At 31.3% G+C, this 26,063-nt stretch overlaps 1 protein-coding gene and 1 long non-coding RNA gene across 8 annotated transcripts; one reads left to right on the top strand and one right to left on the bottom strand.

Moving 5' to 3' along the window:
• The first annotated feature begins 439 nt into the window (after positions 1-439).
• Positions 440-20,859, top strand: Evi5 (ecotropic viral integration site 5). Of its 7 annotated transcripts, none has more exons than XM_029318303.2 (10): positions 6,837-6,985; positions 10,134-10,327; positions 11,141-11,395; positions 12,088-12,351; positions 12,525-12,789; positions 12,989-13,351; positions 13,552-14,229; positions 14,317-14,799; positions 14,883-14,981; positions 18,475-20,859. In XM_029318303.2, exons 2-10 carry the CDS (start codon positions 10,263-10,265, stop codon positions 18,634-18,636), a joined length of 2,634 nt encoding a protein of 877 aa, XP_029174136.1. In that variant the 5' UTR covers positions 6,837-6,985; positions 10,134-10,262; the 3' UTR covers positions 18,637-20,859. The 7 variants fall into 7 exon arrangements, with proteins under 7 accessions (XP_085338205.1, XP_029174136.1, XP_029174137.1 ...); XM_029318304.2 differs by having other exon boundaries at positions 10,088-10,327; XM_029318307.2 differs by lacking the exon at positions 6,837-6,985 and adding an exon at positions 17,350-17,417 and having other exon boundaries at positions 10,088-10,327; positions 18,475-18,541.
• A 3,748-nt stretch (positions 20,860-24,607) lies between these two features.
• On the bottom strand, positions 24,608-25,801 carry LOC114942851 (uncharacterized). The gene is made up of 3 exons (XR_003821901.2): positions 25,394-25,801; positions 25,084-25,228; positions 24,608-24,950 (listed from the first exon to the last, which is right to left on the bottom strand). It is a non-coding gene; the product is annotated as an uncharacterized LOC114942851 (long non-coding RNA).
• Between the last annotated feature and the right edge of the window lie 262 nt (positions 25,802-26,063).

Genomic DNA, 26,063 nt, shown 5'->3' with positions numbered 1-26,063 from the left:
TATATAACTATTAGATTCTATTAGATAATTTTTCCAGATAATATTATTTTTAAGACCGCTTATATAAATATACAGTTGTATAAAAAATTTAAATTATAAGAGATATAAAAATTTTATTTATTTTTCTGAACATTATCTAGATAATTTAGTAAAGCTAATACGTTCTTCGATTTGAAAATTATTTATTTAAAAATTAATTATTTATTAAAAATTTATTAATTATTTATTTAAAAATTAGTTATTGCAGATATAGATAATACATATTTTTATTATCTATGTAATAATAAAATGACATCAAAATTTCATCTACATAATTGTATTTAGATAACAGCAAAATATTTGGAATATATATGACAGGTAAAAGGCATTTCTATCGACCATATGATCGATGACGTATCCGCGCATGCGCGCGATTTGTCGCGACGCTATTCTCGCGTAGCGGGTTACAGTAACAAAGCGGCCTCATTCGTTGGTAACATTGCGCGTAGTCAAATCCATCGTAATGACAGTTTTGAGTGCTGACAGGCCGCGTATACGCTCGTCGGCCGTGTAACCGTGTTAGTTGATCCCGTACGATCCAGGGAGTCGGGGAATCCGGTCGACGCTCACTCGGACGTTTTCTTCGACACGACGACGTCGTCGACGACACGCGGCCAGAGCAGCACGAGGTAGCTCCGAGAGGTAAGCGACCCGAAAACACGAGCGAGACCAGATGGCTGCGAAAAACGGCCGTCACCTGTGTGACAACCAGTTTGTTTGCTAATACGGATAACGCTAGTACGCGGCCGTATACATATCGCTTTTCCGGTTTGCGTGCCACTTGCCGCCCGTCTCCTATTTTATTGTCATTTCCACGCCGCTCCTCGTTCCTCGCTTTGACGGAACCAGCGCGTAAGCGTGTCCATTTATCGCTATTCGAGATTGCTGTTGTCTCTATGTTAATTGAGCGACTAAGAGCGATAAAGGTGGGCGGTAGATGTGGGTGGAAATTCAGAAAAGAGAGGGGAAATTTTCTCCCAAGTGAATTTTTCTGAATGGGAATAGCTGCTCTCTCTCACTCTCTTGTACAGATGTTTATTTTGTCGCTAGTCGTTACAGAGATGAAAGAGGACTGTATTTTTTTCTTGTTTTTTTAAAGAAAAATGCAGTTTTTTAGTACGATGCAGTTCCATTGCGGTTCGAGAGAAAAGAATTCAATTAGCTAATGCCTTTTAAGAATTGAAAAAAAAATTTGTCGTTTTAGCGAATTTAAAATGCATAAAAAAAAAATTATATATATATATATATATATAAAGAATAATCTTGTAAAAAATACTGGAAAGAAAATAATTAAAATGTTTATTTATAAAATAGAATTATAAATTGACTGATAAATTAATTTAATTTTATGTGAAATGATGATTTTATTTTATAATGAAATAATTTCAGCAACTATATATTTCAAAAATTAAAAAGTATATACTTGTCAAATATTTAATGAAACACTAAAGTCATTATAGATATTTATATTTTTATAAGTGTCTTATAATTTTTAAACTATACATTATATATTCTACGAAAAATTTTAGAAATTAATTTATTTTACAAATTAAATACTAAATAAATTATTTTTTATTAAATCAATTTATCAATTAATTTATAATTCTATTGCATAAATAAATATTTAAATAAATTATTTTATTTAATTTTTTCTTTCTAGTATTTTTTAACAAGATTATTTTTTTTTATATACATATATTTTATTCATCTCATTATTTACTGTAAAACTACAAATATTTTATAAAAATACAATTTTTTTATTTTTGCAATAATGTGCAATAATGTGCAATAATATGGGTTGTAATAGTAAAAAAGAAAATTTTATTGTAATTAAGAGAAGAGGAAATCTCTTTTCTAATATTAAAAAGAAAATCCAAATTTCTAATATTTTTATATAATTTCAATCATTTTCTTTTGTGCGATTTTATTCGAGTGTATATATAAAATGAAAATGACGTTTTGAAGTATACATATTATACGAGTATAATATTGACCTGAAAAATTTCATATTCTTCACGACAATAAAGTTAACGCGCTGCGCGTGAGAAAAGGAGTAAGCATATAATATGTAAGTAGCAGTACTAATTTCTACATTTCGCGTGCTGTTGCGAAACTGTAAGGTGAAACGGTATCGAACTACGTGAAAGTCAGTAGGCTGCTTTAAAATTGCACAGAATTATTAAGGATCATTTCTCAAGGTAGAGACACTCACGTCAATGCTCTACCATCTTTCTTCCACACCTCGTTAAATTGTTAATTAGGTGGAATTAACTTTCGGAGTACGAAAAGACTTGCACTGCACATACGCTATTAAATAATTCTGACTATATGTATACCCGAAATCAATTGAAAAATAAATTTTCAATACGATAAAATATATTCTCAATAAATTGACAAATTATTAAATTTCAATTAAAATTCCATTTTTTTATTGACTCTCTGATCATTTGTTGAAATTTTTCTAATTATTTTTAAGATTGAATTTTTTGTCAAAAAGAAAAAATGTGGGATAAAAAATTTTTGTTATAACTTATTCGAAAATTTATTGCAAAATGTCATTTTGTTATTCTTTTATATATGTATATATGTATATTTTTAAAAATTGATTTATTAAAGATCTCTCAATTTTTAGTATTAAATTGATAAATCAATCAGATTAAATATTTACTGAAACGAGAATTCGTGAACTCTGAATTCGTGAAAAATATTCTGTTACATATTTTCTGGAGTATTTTGTATCTTTCTTTTTATTATCTCTTTCCCTCTTTATTCTCTCTTTTTTGCCGATTTATATTAAGAGTTATATTATTTTTTATTGTTAGAAATTTTCTCTACACTCTAATATAATTAAGATATAATTAATTACAAGTAAAAGTACCTAATTTATTTAATATCTAATTTATTATCTTTCGCGTATAATGTTCCTTGACGTTGTAAATAATTAATAAAAAGAGAGAAATAATTCAATCACGGTTTGAAATGTATCTTACATCAATATCGCTAAGTCGTACATTTCGAACACGTAAGATTCCTGTTACTTTATTTGGGCAACGATACAGAGAACACGTCGTTACATCGAAATTCGGAAGTAGATAGCGACCTTTAACGCTTAAAATGTCGTGATTTACGGGTCGATAACTGAGTACCGGATCTATGCTTCTTCCTTTCATCTTCCTATTTCATTTGTGTTTTCGTGCGGAAACTGAAAATGAGTCGATTACACATCCACATACCAACTTTATACAATAATTTGAATACGACCTAATTTCTTTCATTATCTTGATTGAATCCTTTATGTTGTGTCACAATTCCGTTAGCTTTGTACACTACATTTAATGAATAATATTTTATTAATATTGTTTTATATTTTATCAGGTTTATTAATTATAATAATTAATATAATAATTAATATTTGAGCGGAACAATATTATTATGCATTTGTTTTTCACAAACAGAATATATCTATTTAAGACTTACAAGGTTAAAAATAAAATCTATTTTATTTAGAGAAATAATATAAACGTATTATTCCCTTTGCACATAATATATGTCTATATTATTTTTAAATAAAATGGAAATATATCATATATTTTAAAAAGAAATAAATGTTTTAATACATAAATATTTGAAAATTAGAATATCAGAAATATTTCAAAGAAATATAGTTTATTAATGCATAGAGAATTTGATCTAAAAATGTTGATACTAAAAAATAATAATCTTTTTAGTTCATTGAAATTATCTAGTCATAGTGGAGAATTATGAACCATTCCTAGAGAAGATAATAATCACTTGTTATTGTTATACATGTTACATATAAATTATTGAGAGCATTACTGATAGAACAAATAGATTCTCGCGCACTTTCCATCTAATTAATTTACATGAATATTGATTCGAGCAATTTATTTCTACGATGTAATAAATGATCGTAATTATTATTAGCGAGTAAAATTGTTGGTATAGATTTCTACATAAATGATATTGATGGAATTAACTAGATCGACTTTTCAGCGATGTATCTCTGATTTTACCAAATTTTTACATTTAATGATAACTCTGGAAAAAAAATACACCGACCTTCTAAAGCTCGATTTAGCGCGAAAATGATGCCAATCCCACTGAGGTATCACTCATATAATACCTAGGTGTGTCTGCACACAAATGAATCATCGGACTTTTCATTGTAATTTAATTTTTTTGATTAACGAATGCCAATGTTTGCATTAATGCACGTACAATTGCAAAAGGTCATAATTATCCAATTAATCGGATTTCCTTAAGTGAAATCATCATAGATCTCTCATGGAATAGATTTTTGTATTTTATTACAAAACTTATTTGAGAATATAAATAATATTATTTTGCTTTAATAAATTTTGTACAAATGTTGTAGATTTCATTCTGTTACTTGCTGAATAACAAAATTTTATTTTTATATATTAATTTGATTATTTCATCCTTTTATTAAAATATAAATTAAAATATTAACTAATATCAACTATTATCAGCAGACAATTAAAGTTGCATTGTGATTTAAATAAATAAATAAATTTATAAAAATTGGTGTTGCATGTTACTGAATAACAGAATTTTATTTTTATATATTATTCCGATTATTTCATATTTTTTATTTAATTACATCGAAATTAAAATATAAATGAAAATATCAACTAAAGACAATTAAAGTTGCATTGTGAATTACATAAATAAATTTATAAAAATTTGTGTTGCATATGTCCATATGGACTTTTCACACCTACGTTAATTTTTCTCTGAAAGCATTGTGTGTGTTCTTATATTTTACTCTAGGGAAATTATCATTAAAGTCCCGTATTTCAAATGTACTCGCTTTTTTTAAAACTATTAACTCTAAAAGTGTAAAACTATCTCTTTGTCACATGAGCGCTACTTTGTCACATTATTATACACATAAGCGTTTGTAGCTACGTAAGTAAAATTAAAGGGGTAGCATTACATAATTAGCCATTTCCCGTAGATGCACATGTATGCGCTTATTAAAATGAGAGCTCATTAAAATAAAATTATTGTATAATTACGTGAAATCTTTAACATAAATATAATTACAAATACAAGAAGATAACGCATGTTTCTAGATTTCTTGGGATTTTCAAAAAATTTATTAATTGTATTTAATTCTATTTTATTGCTAAAATTGATTCTATAAATAATATATTATTTAAAATATTATTTTAACACGATGCATTATTTTGCATAAGAAAGAACTTGTTACGCCATGATATAATCTCGTTGACGAGCAAATGACTATTCCGGCTGTTTGGCGTCATAAACGATGACGAATGCATGTTGCACAAGAATGTACTTTTATTTCAGATACAATTATAATTGTATTATAAGATTTAGATATTTTATTATTGATAAAAATCTTTATTTTATTAAATATCTATATGATTGAAATTAACCGTTCAAATTTCAATTAAAAAAAAATTAAATTGAAAAACAAAATTTTATGGTTGAAAACATAGTTTTATAGAACAAAGAATTAGTTGCTTATCACGTTTATTGTTGTGTTTGTATATTTATGTGCATTAGATAATAAACTTATATCTAAAGATCTATAAAAAGATATCAAGAGAAATCAGTAGATTGGACTTTAATATCGCGATTAAGTATTATTTAAATTTTTTGAACCAGGACATTATATAATATTTGTTTATACATATATAGCCTTCCAAAAGCTAACTCTAATTATTCGAAGCATTAATCATGTATTTTATTAAAATTAAGAAACCTAAAAAAAGTGGATTAATTTCTAAGAAGTTTACATATATATATTTGTTTTTAATCGATAAATCTTTATCTTGGATTATCTGCGATAAGATTATATTTTTAGTATTGCGGGAATCAATTTTAAATTATCTGATGAGCGATATATTATTATGATGTTAGTAATTTATGTATAATAATTTTTATTATCATTAATTTTATGAATAGTAACAGAAAATCTTGATATATCACGATATTAAAGTCTAATCCATTGATTTCTTTTTATCTTTTTATCATCTTATATCTTTTTAAATGTAGGTTTTCCCAAGTACACATAACAATAAATGTGATAAGCAGGTAATTATTTGTTTTATAACAAAATTTTCCACCATAAAATAAAAATTTTATTTAAATTTTCAATCTGAATTTTTTACTGAAATTTGCACGGTTAATTTCAATCATATCGATATTCAATAAAAAGTAAACCATTAAAAATAAAATGCAACTAAAAATTACTTAATTTTTTAAATAATATTAGATAGAAATTAAATTAAAACTGAAATGTTTTTTCATTTTTCAATATATATATTGTTTGTTAAAGATATACATGATTTTATTCAACACTTCGATATCATTTTAATCGGAAAATTTCGCGTTAAAAAAAGTTTAATAAAAACATGGATAATAAAATAAAGATATATTTGTAAAACTGTATAGGTAACGAAAAAATTGCAGAGAAAATGATATAGAAAAACACGATTTTCTGCAAACTTAAAATGCAAATTTGCAGCGGATAAAACGTCGAGAAAGAAATCTCGAATACTCATATCATTCGGTGCTCCGGTTTAAAGGCTGCGAGAGGACTCTTGAAAATTGTCCATTGACTTAATAACAATTTTGCCGGCAAATTGTCAACATTCTGAATGACGAGAACGCCCAGTCGTTTTTCCGTGCGACCATCGGCTCAGGAATCTTTTTATTTATTTGTCACGAGGCGGACGTCGCTGCGCATGTGAAGCGTCCTGGCCTGCGCGGGCTGCATCGACCCTCAAACCCATTTCGTACTCTCGTAGAGCAGTGCATGCCTAGCCGGAAGCCAACCGTGCCGGGTGATCGGGAAATAAGTGAAAAGATATCGTGTCGGATCGGGCACGTCAAGTTGACCGTTTGACAATTCGTCACCGAGAAGAAAAGAGAGGTAGAGAGAGAGAAAAAGAGAGTCTTGATAAGGAAAGAGGAGTCGCGGACATCCGAGTATATGCATTTCCGATTACGTTATCTGCTTTGTATGAGTATATGCAACACGATTCTCTTCAAACGTATTTTTTTCATATATATATATATATATATAGTGTCGCAGAATCCGAGTAAAATTAAGAAATTGCGAAATTAATTTTTTTCACATAAGAATATTCATAATTCAGCGAGTGTATATTTATGACATTTCGTGCATGCGCTGAAAGTGCCGGTTGTTATTCCTTAATCTTCCATCGAGCACTCGTTTTTATTGTTTTATTGTTTCCTTTTTAGATTCTTCTTTGCTTGTTAAGCATTGTTATTTTGCACGTTGCTAAATATAATGTGACAACGAAATTAATATGAAAGAGTAAATTATTTATGTATATATTATATACATATATGTATAACTTGTACATTATATCAAATTATATTTAATATATGTAATATAATATAATGTTTGCTGTTATTCAAGTAACGGGTAATTCATCATTTACGAGTTGCTATGCAAGCCTTAGAAATCCTTTTACTATATATACTCTAGACTTTACTACGCTCTGAGAAGCGCTTTCATTATGCTGCAGCAACATTGAATTATGAATCTTTACTGTTCTGAAATTAAGTAGAAAATGTTCCTCTATATATAATATGTTCCATCGATTTTAATCTGAGCCATCTTAATTATCAAAATACGTTTTGAAATCATTTTTAATGGACATAATTCATTATTAGTCATTAAAATAAGAATGTTGTCTATTAACTGGTTTTCTTAAAAATGTAAATTCACTTAATGACGGAAGAATGCACGCAATTAGTTCAACGATATTTTTTTTGAACCAATATTTTTTCCGAAAAAAATATATTTGCTTTTCCTCTTTTATTTAAGTCGTTAGCTTGTTTGTTTTATATCTGCATAAAAAATAGCTTTGCAGAATTATGTTGTACCATTGTCGTTGTACATTCGAGCCACGTGCGACATATAGGTCAATAATTTGCCTGATAATAAGTTGGAATTTTTACGACGCAGCAATTCCGACGATACGACGCAAGTGTTCGTCGCACTTTGCAAACAACGGGACATTAAGATAATGCTAAACCGTTATATTAAAACGACAGTTCTCTCGAAAATTTCCTTGCTTCACATTTTTCAAACATATATCGGGGAAAAAATCATATATAATATCCTGAACAATAATGTACAAGAAATATTACAATCTGTCAAAATCAGAAAACTCTTCGATAATCTGCACGGAGAGAATTTTCTCTTAGAATTTATTTATCTGAAGGACAATATAGTATTGGAAGAATTTTATAAGAGTTTCTCTGATTATTTATATTTACCACAATAAAAAATATTATATGATATGTATACAGTAAAATTCGACCATATTTTATATTTTATTGTGGGAAATATCAGTCAGCGAAACTCATATTAAATTCTACCAATGCCATAATTTTCAAGGTAAATTCTATGAGAAAAGTCTCTCTGTGCGACGATATAATAATACTTGGTTTCTTAATCAATGAAATATCTATTATAAAAATTTCAGAATAATTGTTGATGCAAAAAAGATAAAATGCAGTATGTATAATAAAATCTATTTTTTAACAAATATAAAAAGGAAACGGTAGATGAAATAAAATTTGATTATTAAGATGTTACTTGAAAAAAACGGTATTCCGACGTATTCCGTTTGCTTCCGTTTTTTTTCTTTTTTTACTCCTTTACACCCATGTACAATACATAATACATACATAGTCATAATACACCGGCTCGGATTCACCTGCTCTTTCGCTCGCTAATTCGTTCACACGCACTAATTGCTTCCTTCTTGATCTCGTATCGTGTCGAGCTGCTTCGCGCGTTGCTTCACCGAGCGCGGCATTTATGTAAGGCATTTCACAAGAGTGCCGTTGCTTGTGAAAATATACTGTTATAATAGTCGTTATAATAAAATATATTAAAATTCCTATAAAGATATTCTATGTGAATCGCGTCATTTATTAGAACATATCGTGCTGAATAATTTGTAGCGAATATTTTGCTGAATAATTTATAGCTAATTAAAATTATTTTCGCACTTTGCAATGTTCTTTTAATAGCTTGCAAAATTGATGTGATCAGAGAATTTCTTTAGATGGGATACAGTTTAAAGAAATGTGAATCGCGTCAATTATTAGAAAATATTGTGCTGAATAATTTGTAGCGAATATTTTACTGAATAATTTATAGCTAATTAAAATCATTTTCGTATTTTGCAATGTTCTTTAAAAAGCTTGCAAAATTGATGTGATCAGAGAATTTCTTTAGATGGGATACAGTTTAAGGAAATGTGAATCGCGTCAATTATTAGAAAATATCGTGCTGAATAATTTGTAGCGAATATTTTGCTAATTAATTTATAGCTAATTAAAATCATTTTCGCATTTTGCAATGTTCTTTAAAAAGTTTGCAAAATTGATGTGATCAGAGAATTTCTTTAGATGGGATACAGTTTAAAGAAATGTGAATCGCGTCAATTATTAGAAAATATCGTGCTGAATAATTAGTAGCAAATATTGTATTTTACTGAACAATTTATAGTAAAATTGCACAGAGAGAATTTTCTCTTAGATCGTAATAATTGTGGAACAATATAGTATTGGAAAGAATTTTATAAGAGTTTCTCTGATTAATATTTACCATAATAAAAATATTAATATCTACCACAATAAGATATAAAGTATGTTCGATTAATTTGACTATGTACATATTAATATTTTTTATTGTGGTAAATATGAATGAAATAAATTCTTATAAAATTTTTTAAAAATTTTAAGAGAAAATTCTCTCCATGTGTGAATTAAAATCATTTTCGCATTTTGCAATTTTTGTTTAATAGCTTGTAAAATTGATGCAATCAGAGATTTTTTTTACACATGATACCATTTAAAGAAATTTATAATCAATATATTAAAGTTTACAATTTCCATTTCACTTTATTATTCTGACTTTTAAAATATATTGTAACGATTGATTGATTACTAATTCGTAAAGGACCTCTCTTCTCTTTCTCTCTCAAAGTATATAAAGTCAATCGTCAAGAAAAATGAATTGTACTACTTAATAGGCGTGTACGTCAGCAGTTGTCGTATGTAAACTCGCGTGACAATGTCAAAGTAATAAGGATAGAAACGAGAAAAAAACCGCTTTCCTTGAACGCTAAAATCGCGATAGTGAAAACGAACAAAATATCTCGATGGTTCTTCGCGGTTTGTTGGCCCCTGCGGCGGCTCGTTGGAGGAGAAATAAAACTGCAAAAAGGTAAAAAATAAGCGTTTTGACTGAAAAATATGTACACATTTACGTAGATATAATTCCAATTTCTTTTACCTCTACATTTATTTGATTTGTTAACTTTTATACCGACGAGAGATGAGACTAAAATCTGAAACTAAAATTAAATAAAAATCAAAGAGCTAATCGAATAATAAAATCTCATTAATTATACATATATATAATATAATATAATTATGAGCGTCTGCAGGATTTTTTCCAGGGAGGACGGAAGCATAATTAACATTTTTTGTTCTTTTTTAATTAAAAAATTTATTTTTTTTCGTTATTTTATTTTCATTTTTTATATTAAATATGCAAAAAAAATTCCAGTGTTTAAACAGAAGCTTAATTTTTTTATTGATTTTCCAAGGGGAAATAAATCCTTCTCCCTTGCCCTCCTTCTGTTCATGCTTATTAATGACCGAAAGATTAATATTGAAATTAAAGGATTACAGTATGAGTGATGTAGCACTAAATTTTCGTATGGAATCTCGAGGGATTAGTATTAATTAGCTGATATCGATACATTTAATTATCTGATTTTATAATCGTCTTACAATTAAAATCGAATTTCTCCGTTTTGGTTAATAGCTTTCGATCGAAAATACATAATATGCACGGTTGCGGATCATTTATGACGCACGATTACGAGCGCGAGGACGCACTCGGGCATATGTAATCGTTTAAATAGATCGGCGCGGCGGAGTTGCTGAAGCGCGAATCGTATTGCGTTAATTGGTATCTGCGAAAATTGGTATCCGCGTTAATTTAACCGCAAGCCGTTTCGTTTCGTTTCAGGAGCCAGAGCGTCGTTCGGGACAGCGTAAACGCGCCTGTCGGCCAATTAGGACTGTCACGTTATGGACCGCAGGTGATGAGCGTCCTGTGTTTATGCACCTCCAGCATCCATCAGTCTACCCGTAACGTCGCACACACCGGCAAGATACTCCCGAGTCCGCCGTTAGACACTCTCTGCGAGCAGCAAATAACGCCCTCGCAAGAAATACCCACTGACGAGCTGGCTTTGTTAGCTAAGCTGGAGGAAGCCAATAGGTGAATAATCAAGTGGTTCCCTCCTTTCTTCGCATGGTTTACCGCTACATCCTCGAACTTGCAAGAATCGAACAGCGCACGGACTGATTAACCGATCAAATCGGTCCAACACATCCAAAAATTCTCACGTTTTCCGCTTTCCAAGATCTGCGATTAAGTCGGAGGCCCTCTCCTGTGCATGCATACAGATTTGGATAAATCGTTTCTTTTTTTTTTTAAGCTTTTAGAGTAGAAATGCTAAATGTTAATTTTGTTACACATTTTGGCTTGGAAATGATGCAAAATAAGGCTGCACTTTTAACTCAATCTCGAAAAATTTGGGAAAAAGCGTAAGTTTTGGCTTTTCTCTATATTTCTTCTTTTGACTTTTCTTTATATTGAAGATCTAATTTATTATGATAATTACAAATAAATTTAGCTATGCATATATCTTTTAAAAAAAGATTTTGTACAAAAAATTATTGCATTCTCAAAGGATGTACTGTAAAAAATAAATTTATCTGTATATTTTACGAGAAATATTGAGAAATATTTAAAAATCGTTTCTAAATAACTATAATGCTTTACATATAAAACAATATATCGCGAATGAGATATTGATTTGTGTAAAAAAATGATATACAAATCAATATAACTTGTTTGATGTAGACGACGCAAACAGATATTATAATTGAAAATTGTATTAATTTCAGGCTGATCGAATCCGATGCAAAATCACTGAACTCTCTCCAAAGCAATCATAGCAGAAAGGGCTCCGATACATCACAGGTGTCTGTGGCGTCGGGGGGCAGCGGAGGTAACGGCGATGCTGCTCCTCGACGCCACAATCCGACCGATGGTGAAGAAAATACGTGGACTCTCTGGGGTCATATAGTGTCTGATTGGGATTATCACTGGAAGAAACGGAAAGAATTTGTTAAGGAATTGGTTCGTCAAGGCATACCTCATCATTTCAGGTAGCATACACATTATTTTCAAAAATATTGTCAAAGATCTTTTGTGTCAGTATTTAGATTTCAGAAAATCTAGACATTTTTATCACTATATATATGTACATTTTGTATGTATAACAATAATGATTCTATTTGACACACAACACAATTTATATGGATTATGTACCATTTTTTAGGGGCATTGTTTGGCAGTTACTAAGCGGTGCTCATGATTCTCCTGTTAAGAAACAATTTGCTGAGTATATTAAAGCGACGTCAGCCTGCGAGAGGATAATTAGAAGGGATATCGCTAGGACGTATCCTGAACATGACTTTTTTAAAGAAAAAGATGGTCTTGGTCAGGAAAGTCTGTTTAATGTTATGAAAGCATACAGCCTTCACGATCGTGAAGTAGGATACTGCCAAGGCTCAGGATTTATAGTAGGATTACTTTTAATGCAGGTAAACTACTAAGCAAGTTCGTAACAAGTTCTAAAACAAAAAATATATATTTAAACAATTATTTATAAAAACCCATAAAAATTTATAGTCTCTATTACTTGCATAACTTAAATTTCTTATTAATATATTTTTATTAATTATTTATTCTACATAAAAAGAAAGAAAGAAACAAAGATGCATAAAATTTTGTATGTTTCAGCAAATGCCAGAAGAAGAAGCTTTTGCTGTACTAGTAGCGCTTATGCAAGAATATCGCTTACGAGACATGTTCAAACCAAGTATGGCCGAATTAGGAGTATGCATGTATCAGTTGGAACATTTAGTTGCTGATACGCATCCCGAATTACACGCTCACTTCACGGCCCAAGGTTTCCATACGTCGATGTATGCGTCTTCTTGGTTTCTTACATTATTCACCACAGCGCTAAGTCTTCCTCTAGCATGCCGCATTTTTGACGTCTTTCTATCAGAGGGCATGGAAATTATCTTCAAGGTCGCATTAGCGATGTTACATTTAGGCAAAGAAGATTTGCTCAGTTTAGACATGGAAGGAATGTTGAAGGTAAGACTTACCTGTCTACAATTTTTTTAGACTGTTAAATTAGATTATTGGTCAGTGCTATAAGAAATTTTGATTTTTAGTATGATTTTGTGTTCTCTTAAATGTGCATAAAAATAGTAAAAATAGTAGAGCAATGTATAGATCGTTTATCTATTTAATAAATCACAAAAATTTGTATATAATTTTGCCTTTTCCTGCAGTTTTTCCAGAAGCAATTGCCCGGAAAGGCCGAAAAAGACCCTGATGGTCTCATGACACTCGCTTATGGAATGAAAATCAATCCGAAAAGAATGAAGAAATTAGAAAAGGACTATACTATCCTAAAGATGAAGGAGCAGGAAGAAATGGTCGAACTACGTAGACTTAGAGCGGACAACAGGTTACTTAGACAAAGAACTGAACTTTTAGAAGCGGAGTCCGCGGAACTGGCCGATAGATTAGTTCGGGGTCAAGTTTCACGAGCGGAAGAAGAGGAGACTGCTTTTATAGCACAGAGAGAATTGGCGGCGCTCCGGCACTCGCATCTCGAGACGAGTCATCAGCTCGAACAAGCTCACGAGGAATTGAGATCGCTTTCGCTTCTTCTCGAGGAGAACGTGACATCTAGACAATCATCGATGGATGAAATATTACTAAAGCAAGAAGCATTGTCCCAGAAGGAGGAGATAATACAGTGTTTGCAAGAGGAATTGGTTAGGGTTAGATTACACGAGGCAGAAAATGATGCACTGATCAGGGAACTCAGGGGAAGAATACAAGAATTGGAACAAGATAAAAAGACTCTGCGTGAATCAACGCCGGACAACTCTGTTGCTCACTTGCAAGAGGAACTCATTGCGGTTAAGCTTAGAGAGGCGGAAGCTAATTTATCCTTAAAGGTAAGACTTGCCATTTCTATATATAATTTCTATATTGATATTTCTTATAAATATTATGCTAATATCAAAAAATTATGTATTATGCAGGATTTACGACAAAGGGTTATGGAATTAAGTGCAGCCTGGCAGAGACATTTGCAAGAGCATCGGTCCGCTCAATCGGCACCTGCCGCTGATTCTACGCCAAAGAAGCTGCTGTTTTGGGAAAATCGAGGTCACGAAGTACAGAAGTTTGAGGAAGATTTAATGACGACTAGGATTCGAGAGATGGAGGCGTTAACCGAAGTTAAAGAACTTCGACTTAAAGTTATGGAGCTTGAAACTCAGGTGCAGGTGGCAACCAATCAGCTTCGTAGACAAGATGAAGGTGGAAAAGTACTTAAGGATGATTTGGAGACTGCGTTAGCTCGGGAAAAGGACCTGGCCGCCAAATTGAGAGAACAACAGCACAAATACTCCGATCTGGAGTCGAAAATGAAGGACGAGGCTATGATGGCCAGAATACGCGACGCCGAACATGCACAGCAAGTGGCGGAACTTACGCAAAAAATATCTCTTCTCGAACTGAAGGTTAGTTAATATAACTGTAACAGATTAATAGATATTAATAATGTAATACTATAAAATGAGTAACATATTTGATATATTTATAGAACGAGGAGATGTATGCAGAGGGCGAACTTAGAAATAATTTAGATGACAGCGAAAAAGTGAGAGAACTTCAGGATAAAGTTGCTGAATTAAAGGCCGAGGTAAGTGTAATTTAAATAAATTCATATTTTTATGTTATATTAACAAAAGCAGTATCTCGGAATATTGCAGTAAGGGGTGGAGAATTATCTTTTTTATAACACATTTATTTCCCTCATATAATGTATGTCAGACAATTGTAAATTTTATCTTTCAGTCTATGTAAATATAACAATACAAATTACATAAAAAGCAGCACACAACATGTATTTTATAATTAATGAAAAGTGGTGAACATGTTGCGATATGTATGTACGTCTCTTTTTTTTTTTTAATAAGAGAGCACCACAAATGTAATAGTATTGTGTGTAAACTTTTCTATTACAAGTAAACAATTAGAAACAACAATTTGAAATATTTTATATATTTTATAAATTTATTATAGTTTTAATAATTATGCGATTATAATTACAATTTTTAACAATCATTGAAATTTTTTGATTATTTTATGGAAAATGAACTCATTTTATATAAAAAAGATAGATATTTTAACTATTTTTTTTTTAACTTTTTAATTAAAGCACTGCTTTGTTATGCTTTCGTTTTAATTTAAATATGTGTTGACTTTTTTATCAAATAATTCAAGTATTATGAAATTATGGAATCATCTTTCCTTTGAAATATTATTTGTTAATCAATAAGTCAAATATTACATATTTACATGGTTTAAATGTAATATAAGTATATGTATATGTTATTTAAGATTATATATAATTATACTGTACATTCCTATCAAGTGTCTTATACATTAATTGAACGTTTCGACTTTTTGATGTGTTACCACACATATACATACATACTGCACTTTTATAAATTCATTCATAAAAAAATCATGCCTATTGTACACAAAAAATTCTACTTTGCTAGGTTCGTAAGTGTAACTCGTTTCTTCATTGATGTGTTATACACTTATAAGACAATTATGCACAAACTGCACCTCTTACTGCAATCTAACGCTAACCAACACGCTTTATAATGTTGTCGTTTGGTGGATTGCGGAAACAAAATTTCTTATGACTAAACTTACTGTGACTAATATTTATTTTATTACTACTAAAACATATTTTATATCCTCAATAACTCTTTATATTTTATTTATTTGCACAAAATGTGCTCTCATTCACGGTTACTGTTATATAAAATAACATTTATAAATATCTGTAAAAAGTTAAAAAGCACGCAACTATTTTCAGCCGAAAAAGATTGTAATCAATTTAGTCATTATATGTATAAGAAATTATAAGAAAAATAATTCTTGAATATTTATTGTATATGCCACTGATAATAACAATGCTTAATTAGTTAGAAAAATATGGCTTGGTTTTTTCGTGGCAAACATATGGCTTTATACACATTGCAATAATTTACTGTTGTATAAATACCTTATACATATTAAGAAATCGCGTTAATCTAGAAATGATTTGTTATTTTATATATGATTGAATATAAAGTCGATTACTATATTTGTCCTCATGCTTGATATATTGCAGCTTGTCATATCTGCACTGCTCTTTGACATATGCTTTTAAGAATCGAAATTTTCAAGTCTATTCAACAATTCAGAGAAGAATTATAATATCACATCTTAAAAATATTTTTCTTATCCGAAATGTTAAATTGAAATGATCTATAAAACTGACTTAATTTTGTTGAATATATACATACATTCACTAATGTCGGATTAGGAAGTGAGAGTTAGCACAGCATGAGGATTAATTAATTATGATAAACTTTACAGATAAAGCATTATTAAAAATTGCAAACGAATTTTAAACTGTTTAATTATACATGTCTTTCATGAATTATTAACAGCATATCTTATTTAAATTTGCATCAAGTATTTATAAAGTTTTTAACTTATTTTGTTATTATGTAAGACGATAAAATTTTAATTTTACCACGCGTCGTCCAATTTTTCTTTTATAGGAGTAATACCGCATTAAATATACCATTTATAAATTAAGACGAGAAATTAATCAGACATCATATAAGAGCAGATATCAAATGTCATTCTATTGAATTATACGTTTAACATTCTTACGTTACGTTATGATGGAAAAATCCGTGTTTAATTTGTATTTCGTTTTCTTTTGCAAAAAAAATTATACGTTTGCCCGACAGATCAGAACTGATATATCTTGCTAAGGCGACAAAAGTAAATTGACGCCTTACTGCGTTTAATCTCACGTACATACGTGGAATTTTTTAACCGGAGTACGCATGACATTGTGCTGAATCAGAGAGATAATAGATACGGTAATGATTCTTATTGTGTAAAGGTACCGAACGATGACTAATGCTAACCAGAAGGGACTAATTGTTGTTGCAAAATTAACCCTCTATTGCTGTGTTATCTCTGTCTCTCCTCAGTTCCCCACGCCAATCACCAGCCCGGAGACTGAGCCTTGGCGCTGGCTCGAGTAAGTCTTTACCCATGTGTAAGCATCATTTTCATACCGTCTCCGTGTATATGTGTACGCGTGGCATGATATTTATTTTTTTTATTTCGTTTTTTTTACTGTAAAAGAATTTATCATTGTAGCTGGTTCTCTTTTTATTGCGTTATATGTTTTCCATCGTAATTTGGGTTTGGAATTCTTGCTTTTATTAATAGTCATCTGGCAGTGTGTACATTTACATAGCGGGTAAACAGATTTGCATTAGCAATTCTATGATTTTATAATCAGTATTTAGTAATTATATGATAGCCATCATAAATACATAGTGTTAGAACGTGTAATCAGCTTAATTCCAAGTACCCAGTTGAATTTGATCGAGGAATCGGAATTGTTTTTGCGAGAATTGAATTGAATTTTAATTGTGATTTAACATGATATATATGATTTTGTCACGTGAAGTAGCATCTTCGAAGTTTGGATTAAAATGTGGCTCACTTTCTGTATTATATGCGTGGTGATGCGTATAAGCATGGCGTGTTCTTCCCGTTTAACTGCATGCTTCCTTAAGATTAAGTTCACTGTTTCGTTCTGATAAACATTCACGGCTGTTGCTTTTAGTTCGAAGAAGAAAAAACCACAAATGTGAAAGTAGCCATAAAAGTATCATAAATGTTAACTAAATAATTAGTATGAGATCGAATTTTTTTTCTTTCTTTGATACATTATATTCTTATTTGTACATTATTTCATCTAGATGTATTAATACATCTCTGTACATATTCAATCCAATAGAAAGATTTGTGATCATAATGAAAATTTATGTTCCTAGGATACTATACATACAGGATATTTTTTAATAACGTACATTAATAAGTATTTTCAAAAAAATTCTATAATTAAAATAAACAATTTTAGAAGTTTTCGAGTTTGACAAGTGACTTTTTTGTCTTAAAATTTTAATTTTCTCTTCTTTTTCTAAACGAAAGTTGAATGGACACCTTATGAAGCGAGATATAAGGCGTTCTTTCTTTTTCTTTCTCCCTTTTCCGCGGAATTACTTGGAAGTGCGTCTCACGTCACGTTTTATCTGTCACAGGTCATGAGGCTAGAGAGCTGGAAGCAACGATGGACGGGTCTCGGCGGCCAAACTGTGCGAAGTTTTAGCGTCGATACTGAAAGCGAATTGGACGAGCGGGATCTCAGAATTTGCTTACAGGATCATATCAATACGACCACGCCAAACTCACCCGAGGTATAGAATTCTCTATGTAGGTATACCAGACCATTAGTAGGCAGCTAACTAATACTCCGTTACTCGATGCGTACTACGAATCTTTTGTTCGTCGTTCGGCTTTCGCTGTAGGAAATAACGCGTTATGCGCTTAGATTGTAATATACGGGGGTGTATACCCCCGTAATAATCCTGTTTAGTTACGTGTATTATTATTACTAGGCCAAATATAACGAATATGCATAGCCAATTAATTAATTAATTAATTAAACGATAATGAGAACGAAACAATGAAATAATAATAATAGACACTTTCGGTAATCGACCCATGTAATCTCGATCGTAATCAGGAACAATGGTTTTAAAGAAATCGAGTTATAATTTATAATTGATATTCGATATTTGGAGATTTCTTTAATGCTACATCTTTTTCTCGGAGCGATCACCCCATTCAAATGACAATGTTTTAATGCTTTATGTGCACCATAGTCGAGAATATTGTTTATTACTACAGCAATATATTATTATTATTATACTTTACATATTATATTACATGGAGTATTGTAGAGCATAATTAACAGCAGAGTATTATATATAGAATATGTAACTAACAATTGTTTATTAGCCAGTAAATGTCACTGTCACATAATACTAATTTTTGTTCAGAACGAGGGTTAGACTGATAATATGTGATAATATAATCTCGAAAGAATTTCAAAATCTAAAAATTGCAAATTTAAATTTGTTCTTTCGTGAAATTCAAGCAAATTTTGTATAAATTAATGCAATATCTAAATTTTTTAGATATACATCGGTATCGTCAATTAAATTATTTATTCTGCATTTTATATAAAAAGGGAACGATATTACACCCTAGTTGATAAGATTAGAATTCCATAATTAGTCGTTTCGTATATAAACTTTGTATAATTATTCATCAATAAGTATATAAAACTCTTAATGTATGATATTATATAATATTCTCAAAAGTTCACACACAGGGTGTCGGTTTCTTATCTCTCTTATTTAAGGGTTTGAATTGTTTAATAATTGCTCGAAGCTTGATTACGATCCGCAGATTATACGAAGATTATCATAGACTATTCCGTGACACACGCAACTGTTTTTATACGCATGATATACTCTGTGTATTTTTTGTAATTCATACCAAATGTAATCGCATTTAAGAAAATTGTATATTAACGTGGTGAGAATATATTACCGTTTTTTATAAATATATGTATTTATATGTGTGTCACGAGGGATCATCGCGCAATACATAAATCACAAATATTCATGCGACATAGAGCGTGAGTTATTCTAATTGAGAAATTTGGCTATCTAAAGTTTAAGATATATATTATATTCTCAAATAGGAGAGTAAATCGAATTCTTATTATTGTTGTCTCATATATATGTATTTATCATTTGTAATATATACATTTAATGAATTTTTCTTAAAAAAGGTTTTAAAAAGTGTTAATTTTTTTTTTATGGATAATATGCAATTTGCGCACAGCACAAAGTGTGTATTTTAATTACTTAAAAATGAGCGGGATGGTAATTATAAGATCGTAATAATTCGATCATAATGTTTCAGGGGAAGAAAAGCGAAAAAAATCTTTCTCAATTTTATAACGATTGTCGAAACTGAAAATGTACGAGATAATCGGAAATGCTCGTAAAAAAAAAGTTAATGAATCCGCACAATTCGTTCCTTACAGTGGCTTCCTAGGATAATTACTTTCAATATAAGCACTCACATAAACACCTTGCTACTTTCTTTCATAAACGACTCATTTCAGCCTACTTGCAACGCATCTTTTCTCGCTTGGCCTAAATCATCCAATCTTTTGTGTCGTGCTAACATACACAATTGACAAATCGATTAATGTTTTAAGCGTTGTAAATCTGTGTAAATTAATCACACGAGCCACTTTCGACGGAAGCCCTCTTCGTTTTCATGCACGCACGTGTGCAAATTTGCATATCTAGTAACAAAGTAACGACGATACATTAGTAAAATGATAATTTTACAGCGTGAATAGAAAAAAAACTGAATAAATAAATTAATTCGTTTCTGCCGCGCGAGTCGCGCACAAATTAAAGGATCAAAATTGATATCAGTTAAGGATACAAACGAAAATTGTAGAAAACACGAATAACTGATTGTTTACGATAGCGTCGAGTAAAAATGTATTTATTGTAAGTAGCACGACAAGGAATAAATGTGCAAGATCGAAGAGAAAATGACGTTTGTATCTGCGTACTAAATTTAGAAGACGTATTTATGGCGTTTCAGATTCCGTTGCGCATTAATTTATGCTATTAAAAAGAATCGTGCCGCTAGAATCAATTTAATCATCACGGATTCTTAGCATCGTAGATGTGTGAACCGCGTTGTAGTATCGTATAACACATATCTGTAGTCTATCTTTCTCTCTTTGCGTCATTGAATCTGTATATATAGCCTGTCCTAGAGCCATTCCCTTCCTATTGAGAGTTATCTTTCAGTTCCAAAAAGCAGAACCTAAACTAATTAAAATTGCGATTCAATGTTATACCTTTAATATAATTATGGAACTGTTTCAGAATCGCAAACTGAGAAGTATGCATTTAATCAAATTAAACATTAAGCTTCAAAAGCGAAGATGAAATTATTGTTCTTCAATTGATCTAAAGTGAATTCATCTTTAACTTTTTATTTTTAATCTCTTAATTCCGAGATGTTTAATGACTAATATATATATATATATATTTCTTGTCAAGAGCATAAAAGTTCGAGCAAACGATAGATTTAAATCAGTTTCTCACTCGCTTAAGAAAAGGTCGAATATAAAATTAATTGAAGAATTACCGTTGAATAAACAACACAGCTTGCTAGATCGAGAACATGTATACGATACGAATGCATTCCATGAAATTGAATTATTGATCGTGTGCGCGATAAAAACGAAATAATAAATAAATCAGCGACTACACGATTGCATCTCCAACGATATATCAATTACGATGTAAATTAAGTTGCATAAATTATGTTGTTTGCGAAGGTAAAACTATTATCAATCGTCGATGCACTTTTGCATTTTAACAGCGAAATCCGTATGGAACGTTCCTTAAATTTTATTCTTAATTAAATTCAATATGCGTGCAAAATTTCGAAATTTTAATAAAGATCACTGATGTTATATTTGAGGAGAGACAATCTGAAAATTTTGTAAGATTATTTATGCGACGAAGCTTTATATGATTCCGCCTTATATAATAATTCCGTACGTTTCTAATAATAATACTCGTCATTATTTTATCATTATCGTCGTATTCGAAGAAGACAAAGTGTAGCAGGACTTACAATGCGTCGCGCCGTGCCATTAATAATTTAGCGCACGTTTTCCTGCGGAAACCAACGCGTTCGATCGTCGGCTACCACACAGGCCAAGATGTAGCATGCGTTCGTTCTTATTACAAACGGCAGAAGGTCACTCGGAGAGACGATTTAGCTCCTCGATCCGTAACGAATACACGGCGTTATATACGTCTCTCTCGGACGATTAATCCAATTTGTCATTCGGTCGTATTTTTCAGCGTTGTCCAGATAGACGGGCGTTTAATTATGAGTTTTTTTGCGTTGCATTTTGCGGTATAACACATTTACGTGCGTGCGTGAGTGCGGCTTTGGGCTCTCTAATAGACGAAATAATCCGTATCGATGCGTTATTGCGTGGCAACGTGTGAAAGCCACGGCTCTATATGCATATTTAAATCGGACATATGCGTCCCGCGTTGAAATAATATACTGTAATATATGTGTATAGGCATAAAATCTCTCTTCGACAACGATATAATGCTCGGTGTAATCAGGAGGGAAGTAGCGCGTGCGAATGGTCATATATATTTTCCGAGCAAGTCGTGTAGGCCCGATAAATTCGAGTCGCGAAGGGTCGATTAATTGAATCGAATGAGAAAAACGATATTCTATTTTAATCCCCGACCGGAGAGAGAAACGACGCTTTAAATAAAAAAATACTCGGTCAAAAACCGAGTGTCGCTCTCGCGTCTTTGTGCGATAATAATCGCGATTTGTTCACGAATGCATTTAAATATGCGCGATTTGTCTGTATAATTTTTTTTTTAATCGTTATTTGATAATAACGATGAATTTTTTTTCACTGGAAAGTTACGGTATAAAAAAATTCACTTTAGTGGAAATGATTTTGAATACGAGAGAGAGAAAGAGAGAGAGAGATCGAATTTGCGAATATTTTACTTTTTATTATTATCACGCTCTATAAAACACAGCTTGTATTTACATCATATATATATATATTTTCAACACGCGAGTGATGAAATTCCGCATCTAAAAAATCTGAATGATAGCCATAACTATCTTTCGTATTAATATTTTATAAATAATGCGAAAATATTATCTAAGCATGAATTGTCATTAATTGAGACGTAAGAATTTTTGAAAAGTTTATTATTTATAATTTTTATCATGTATATACAATTGAATCTGTTAATTTTACTTTTAAAAGTAATTCGATATATGAGAGGCTGGATTTTTACTCGATACTATGACAACTTCAAAGTGAAAAGACGTCACACGTCACATGACCAAATTTTTGGTCACGTGCCATCTTTTGACACTGAACTTCAGAGCGTTATGGCGTCAAATAAAAACTCAGCCTGTGAAAGAGACTCTGAGGTATAAATCAGAGATTAAACAAGTTTCAAGTTCAAATTCAGGCATTAATTTTATTTAGGTTGAAAAGAATCGGATTGAAAATATAAAACTTGAAAAGAAGTAAGTCTCTTTGCAAGTATATACATGTGTATAGAATCTATCGATGTCAACGTAACCATCTAAACGTGTCTCCATTTGAACATTATAGGTAATCGCTCCAACATTTTTCTATTGAAGAGATCGCCGAAATTACGTCGTTACATTCGAGAACGCGCAGTATTTCAATAGCGCCGGATTGAAATAGGTTAAACGGCTACTTGACGTAAAAGGTGCGAGAACGCATGGAGAGCGTCGAGTTCGAAAAAAACTCCTGGACGGTGAATAATGCACAAACGCATCGTAAGATTTTCCACACGGGTGAGTTTTCTGATAGCGCGTTTCACTCAGATCGATATCGCTTCTTTTCGCGCCGCCGACACAAGAGGGAAAAAGAGAGAGAGAAAAAGGCAGAGGGCTTCTCAGCTTAAAGCCCCATTTTAGACGAATCGATTTTCAAGTATTGTACGAGAGAGAGAGAGAGAGAGAGAGAGAGAGAGAGAGAGAGAGAGAGAGAGAGTACTCACCGCTCGTATGCAACTCGACATTTTAATTTCACACACGACATCGGGACCATAGATTTTTTTTCACATTTTTCGCTTTTTCCATTTCATAATTAATCTTTAATTTTTGCGTTATTTTTTTCACTCTAGAAACATGCATGGAAACATAATGGATATTAAATAAATTGTATACTTTAATATTTTATTTTTAAGTAAAAAAGCACAAACGAATTTGTTAACAATATAATATATCAAATTACTGTAAATCAGAGTTGCATCTTGTGATTATTCACTTTTTTCATTCTATTAATACGCGTGCATAAATTTAATGGATATTAAATTATATTTTATATTTTATTTTTAAGTAAAAAAAAATAGCAAATGAATTTGTTAACAATATGATGTATCAAATTACTATATATAAATCAGAATTGCATTTTCTGATTAGTCTCTCTTTGTGACGTGACATTTCTTTCTCTTATCTTGTGTTTATGTAAATTTATCGTCTATTATTTACAAATACTGATAAAATTATCTTAGGATTAGAAAATGAAATTCTATCCTGGGTGACTATTAATGCTGTTAAAAAAAAACTTTAATTAAAACGGTACATTTTCTTCTTTACAAAATTACAACGTAGTTGCTACAAATAATACGTATATTATTATTCTACTTTATATGTTTATTTTTATAATATATTAAAATGTTACGAAAATAAGGATTCAATGTAAATTTTCTTGGTAGAGAGTATTTCGGTTATTTTCTTCCCTTAATAATATGAAAATTAATTCGTATCTCAGCTTATAACAGAATATGAATAGCACCTAAAATAATATTATCTCTAGCAGCTACCGCTCGATTTTATCTCAATTTTCATTATCCGAGGAAGTTTATTTTCCCTTTCGCACAATAATATTCTGTATCTGGTCGCAACAATGGCCGATTGTGTGCGACTTGCGATATAACGTCGCTCAAAGGCAACTGATTAATTATCCGACGCCACAGTTACCTCGAATCGTCACTCGTATCGATCGTTCGTCGTCCGTGACAAACGTGATCTGAAGCATATATATATATATATATATATTCACGAATATCAATCGTATCGAGAATATATCTCGCATAAATTATGCGTAATACACTCCATCATTCAATAGTGCGATAAAAAGAGATAATTGGAAGATAACACACCGTAATTAATTAAATACTTTATCCTCCTTCTTTTTTCTTATTTCGAGGTCATCAACCGAAGTTTCGTTTCATCATGTTGCAAAATATATTCGATCCCCGGCCATTCATAACGTTTCGAACAAAGAGAAATCTGTGTCTCGTGCATCTGTAAATTGTATATAATTATATCTAATTAAATATTATATATATATATGTAATTATATTATAATTATATATAATTTTTTTTATATGTTATATTAAATTTATTCATTTAAGTAAATATGCACCCGGGCTTATTCTGAGAGTTAATTATTTATTAAATTATATATACTTGTTAATTTTCAGCGCAATTTTTTTAAAAACAATTCGCGCATTGAATTTTCGCTCCACGTTTCAATCCGTCACGACACCCCAAGACCTAAAAGCAAAGGGTTTAAACATCCCATCGAAAGGGTGTCGCGTTTATCGATCGCGTGCGACGTTCGCCGTCACCCCGGTCTATCGATAATTTTCGAGGTGAAGTAGCGCACGAGGGAGTGCATAAATTCTCGACGATCTCGAAACGATGTAAATTTCAGACGGACGAAAAAAAATGGCAGATAGAAAAAAAGAGGAACGGAGAGCATCGGCGCGAGTTCCAGGAAAGCTGTTTTCCAAATAGAATTCGCCGGCCGGAGAGGAAAAGAGCGAACCCCCCTTGAAAAAAGGGGTTCGTTGCGTCGCGCACTCTGCTGCACCGCGCTGCTGCACTGCGCAGCTGCGCGCAGCGCAGCATCCAGCGGCGTCGCCGCGCGCATGCGCACCGAAGTCGGCCGCCCGGGACGCGGAAGCGATGGGCCCGATCCGATTTTCGACTCCCCGCAGACGCATTCAAGAGCGATTCTTCGAACGATGGCTCCAGGTTCGTCACTGGGAATCTGCGCGCCCGCAACTTTTAGGTTAATTTTTATATTTCTAAACATTTTTTAATTTTTAAAGTAAACGAAATTTTAATAACCTCT

Source organism: Nylanderia fulva, unplaced genomic scaffold (genome assembly GCF_048542155.1).
Source record: "Nylanderia fulva isolate GAGA-0341 unplaced genomic scaffold, ASM4854215v1 Scaffold2, whole genome shotgun sequence".
NCBI classification, from domain to species: domain Eukaryota; kingdom Metazoa; phylum Arthropoda; class Insecta; order Hymenoptera; family Formicidae; genus Nylanderia; species Nylanderia fulva.
The sequence above is the reverse complement of the archived record's forward strand: the minus strand, read 5'-3'. Positions and strand labels throughout refer to the sequence as shown.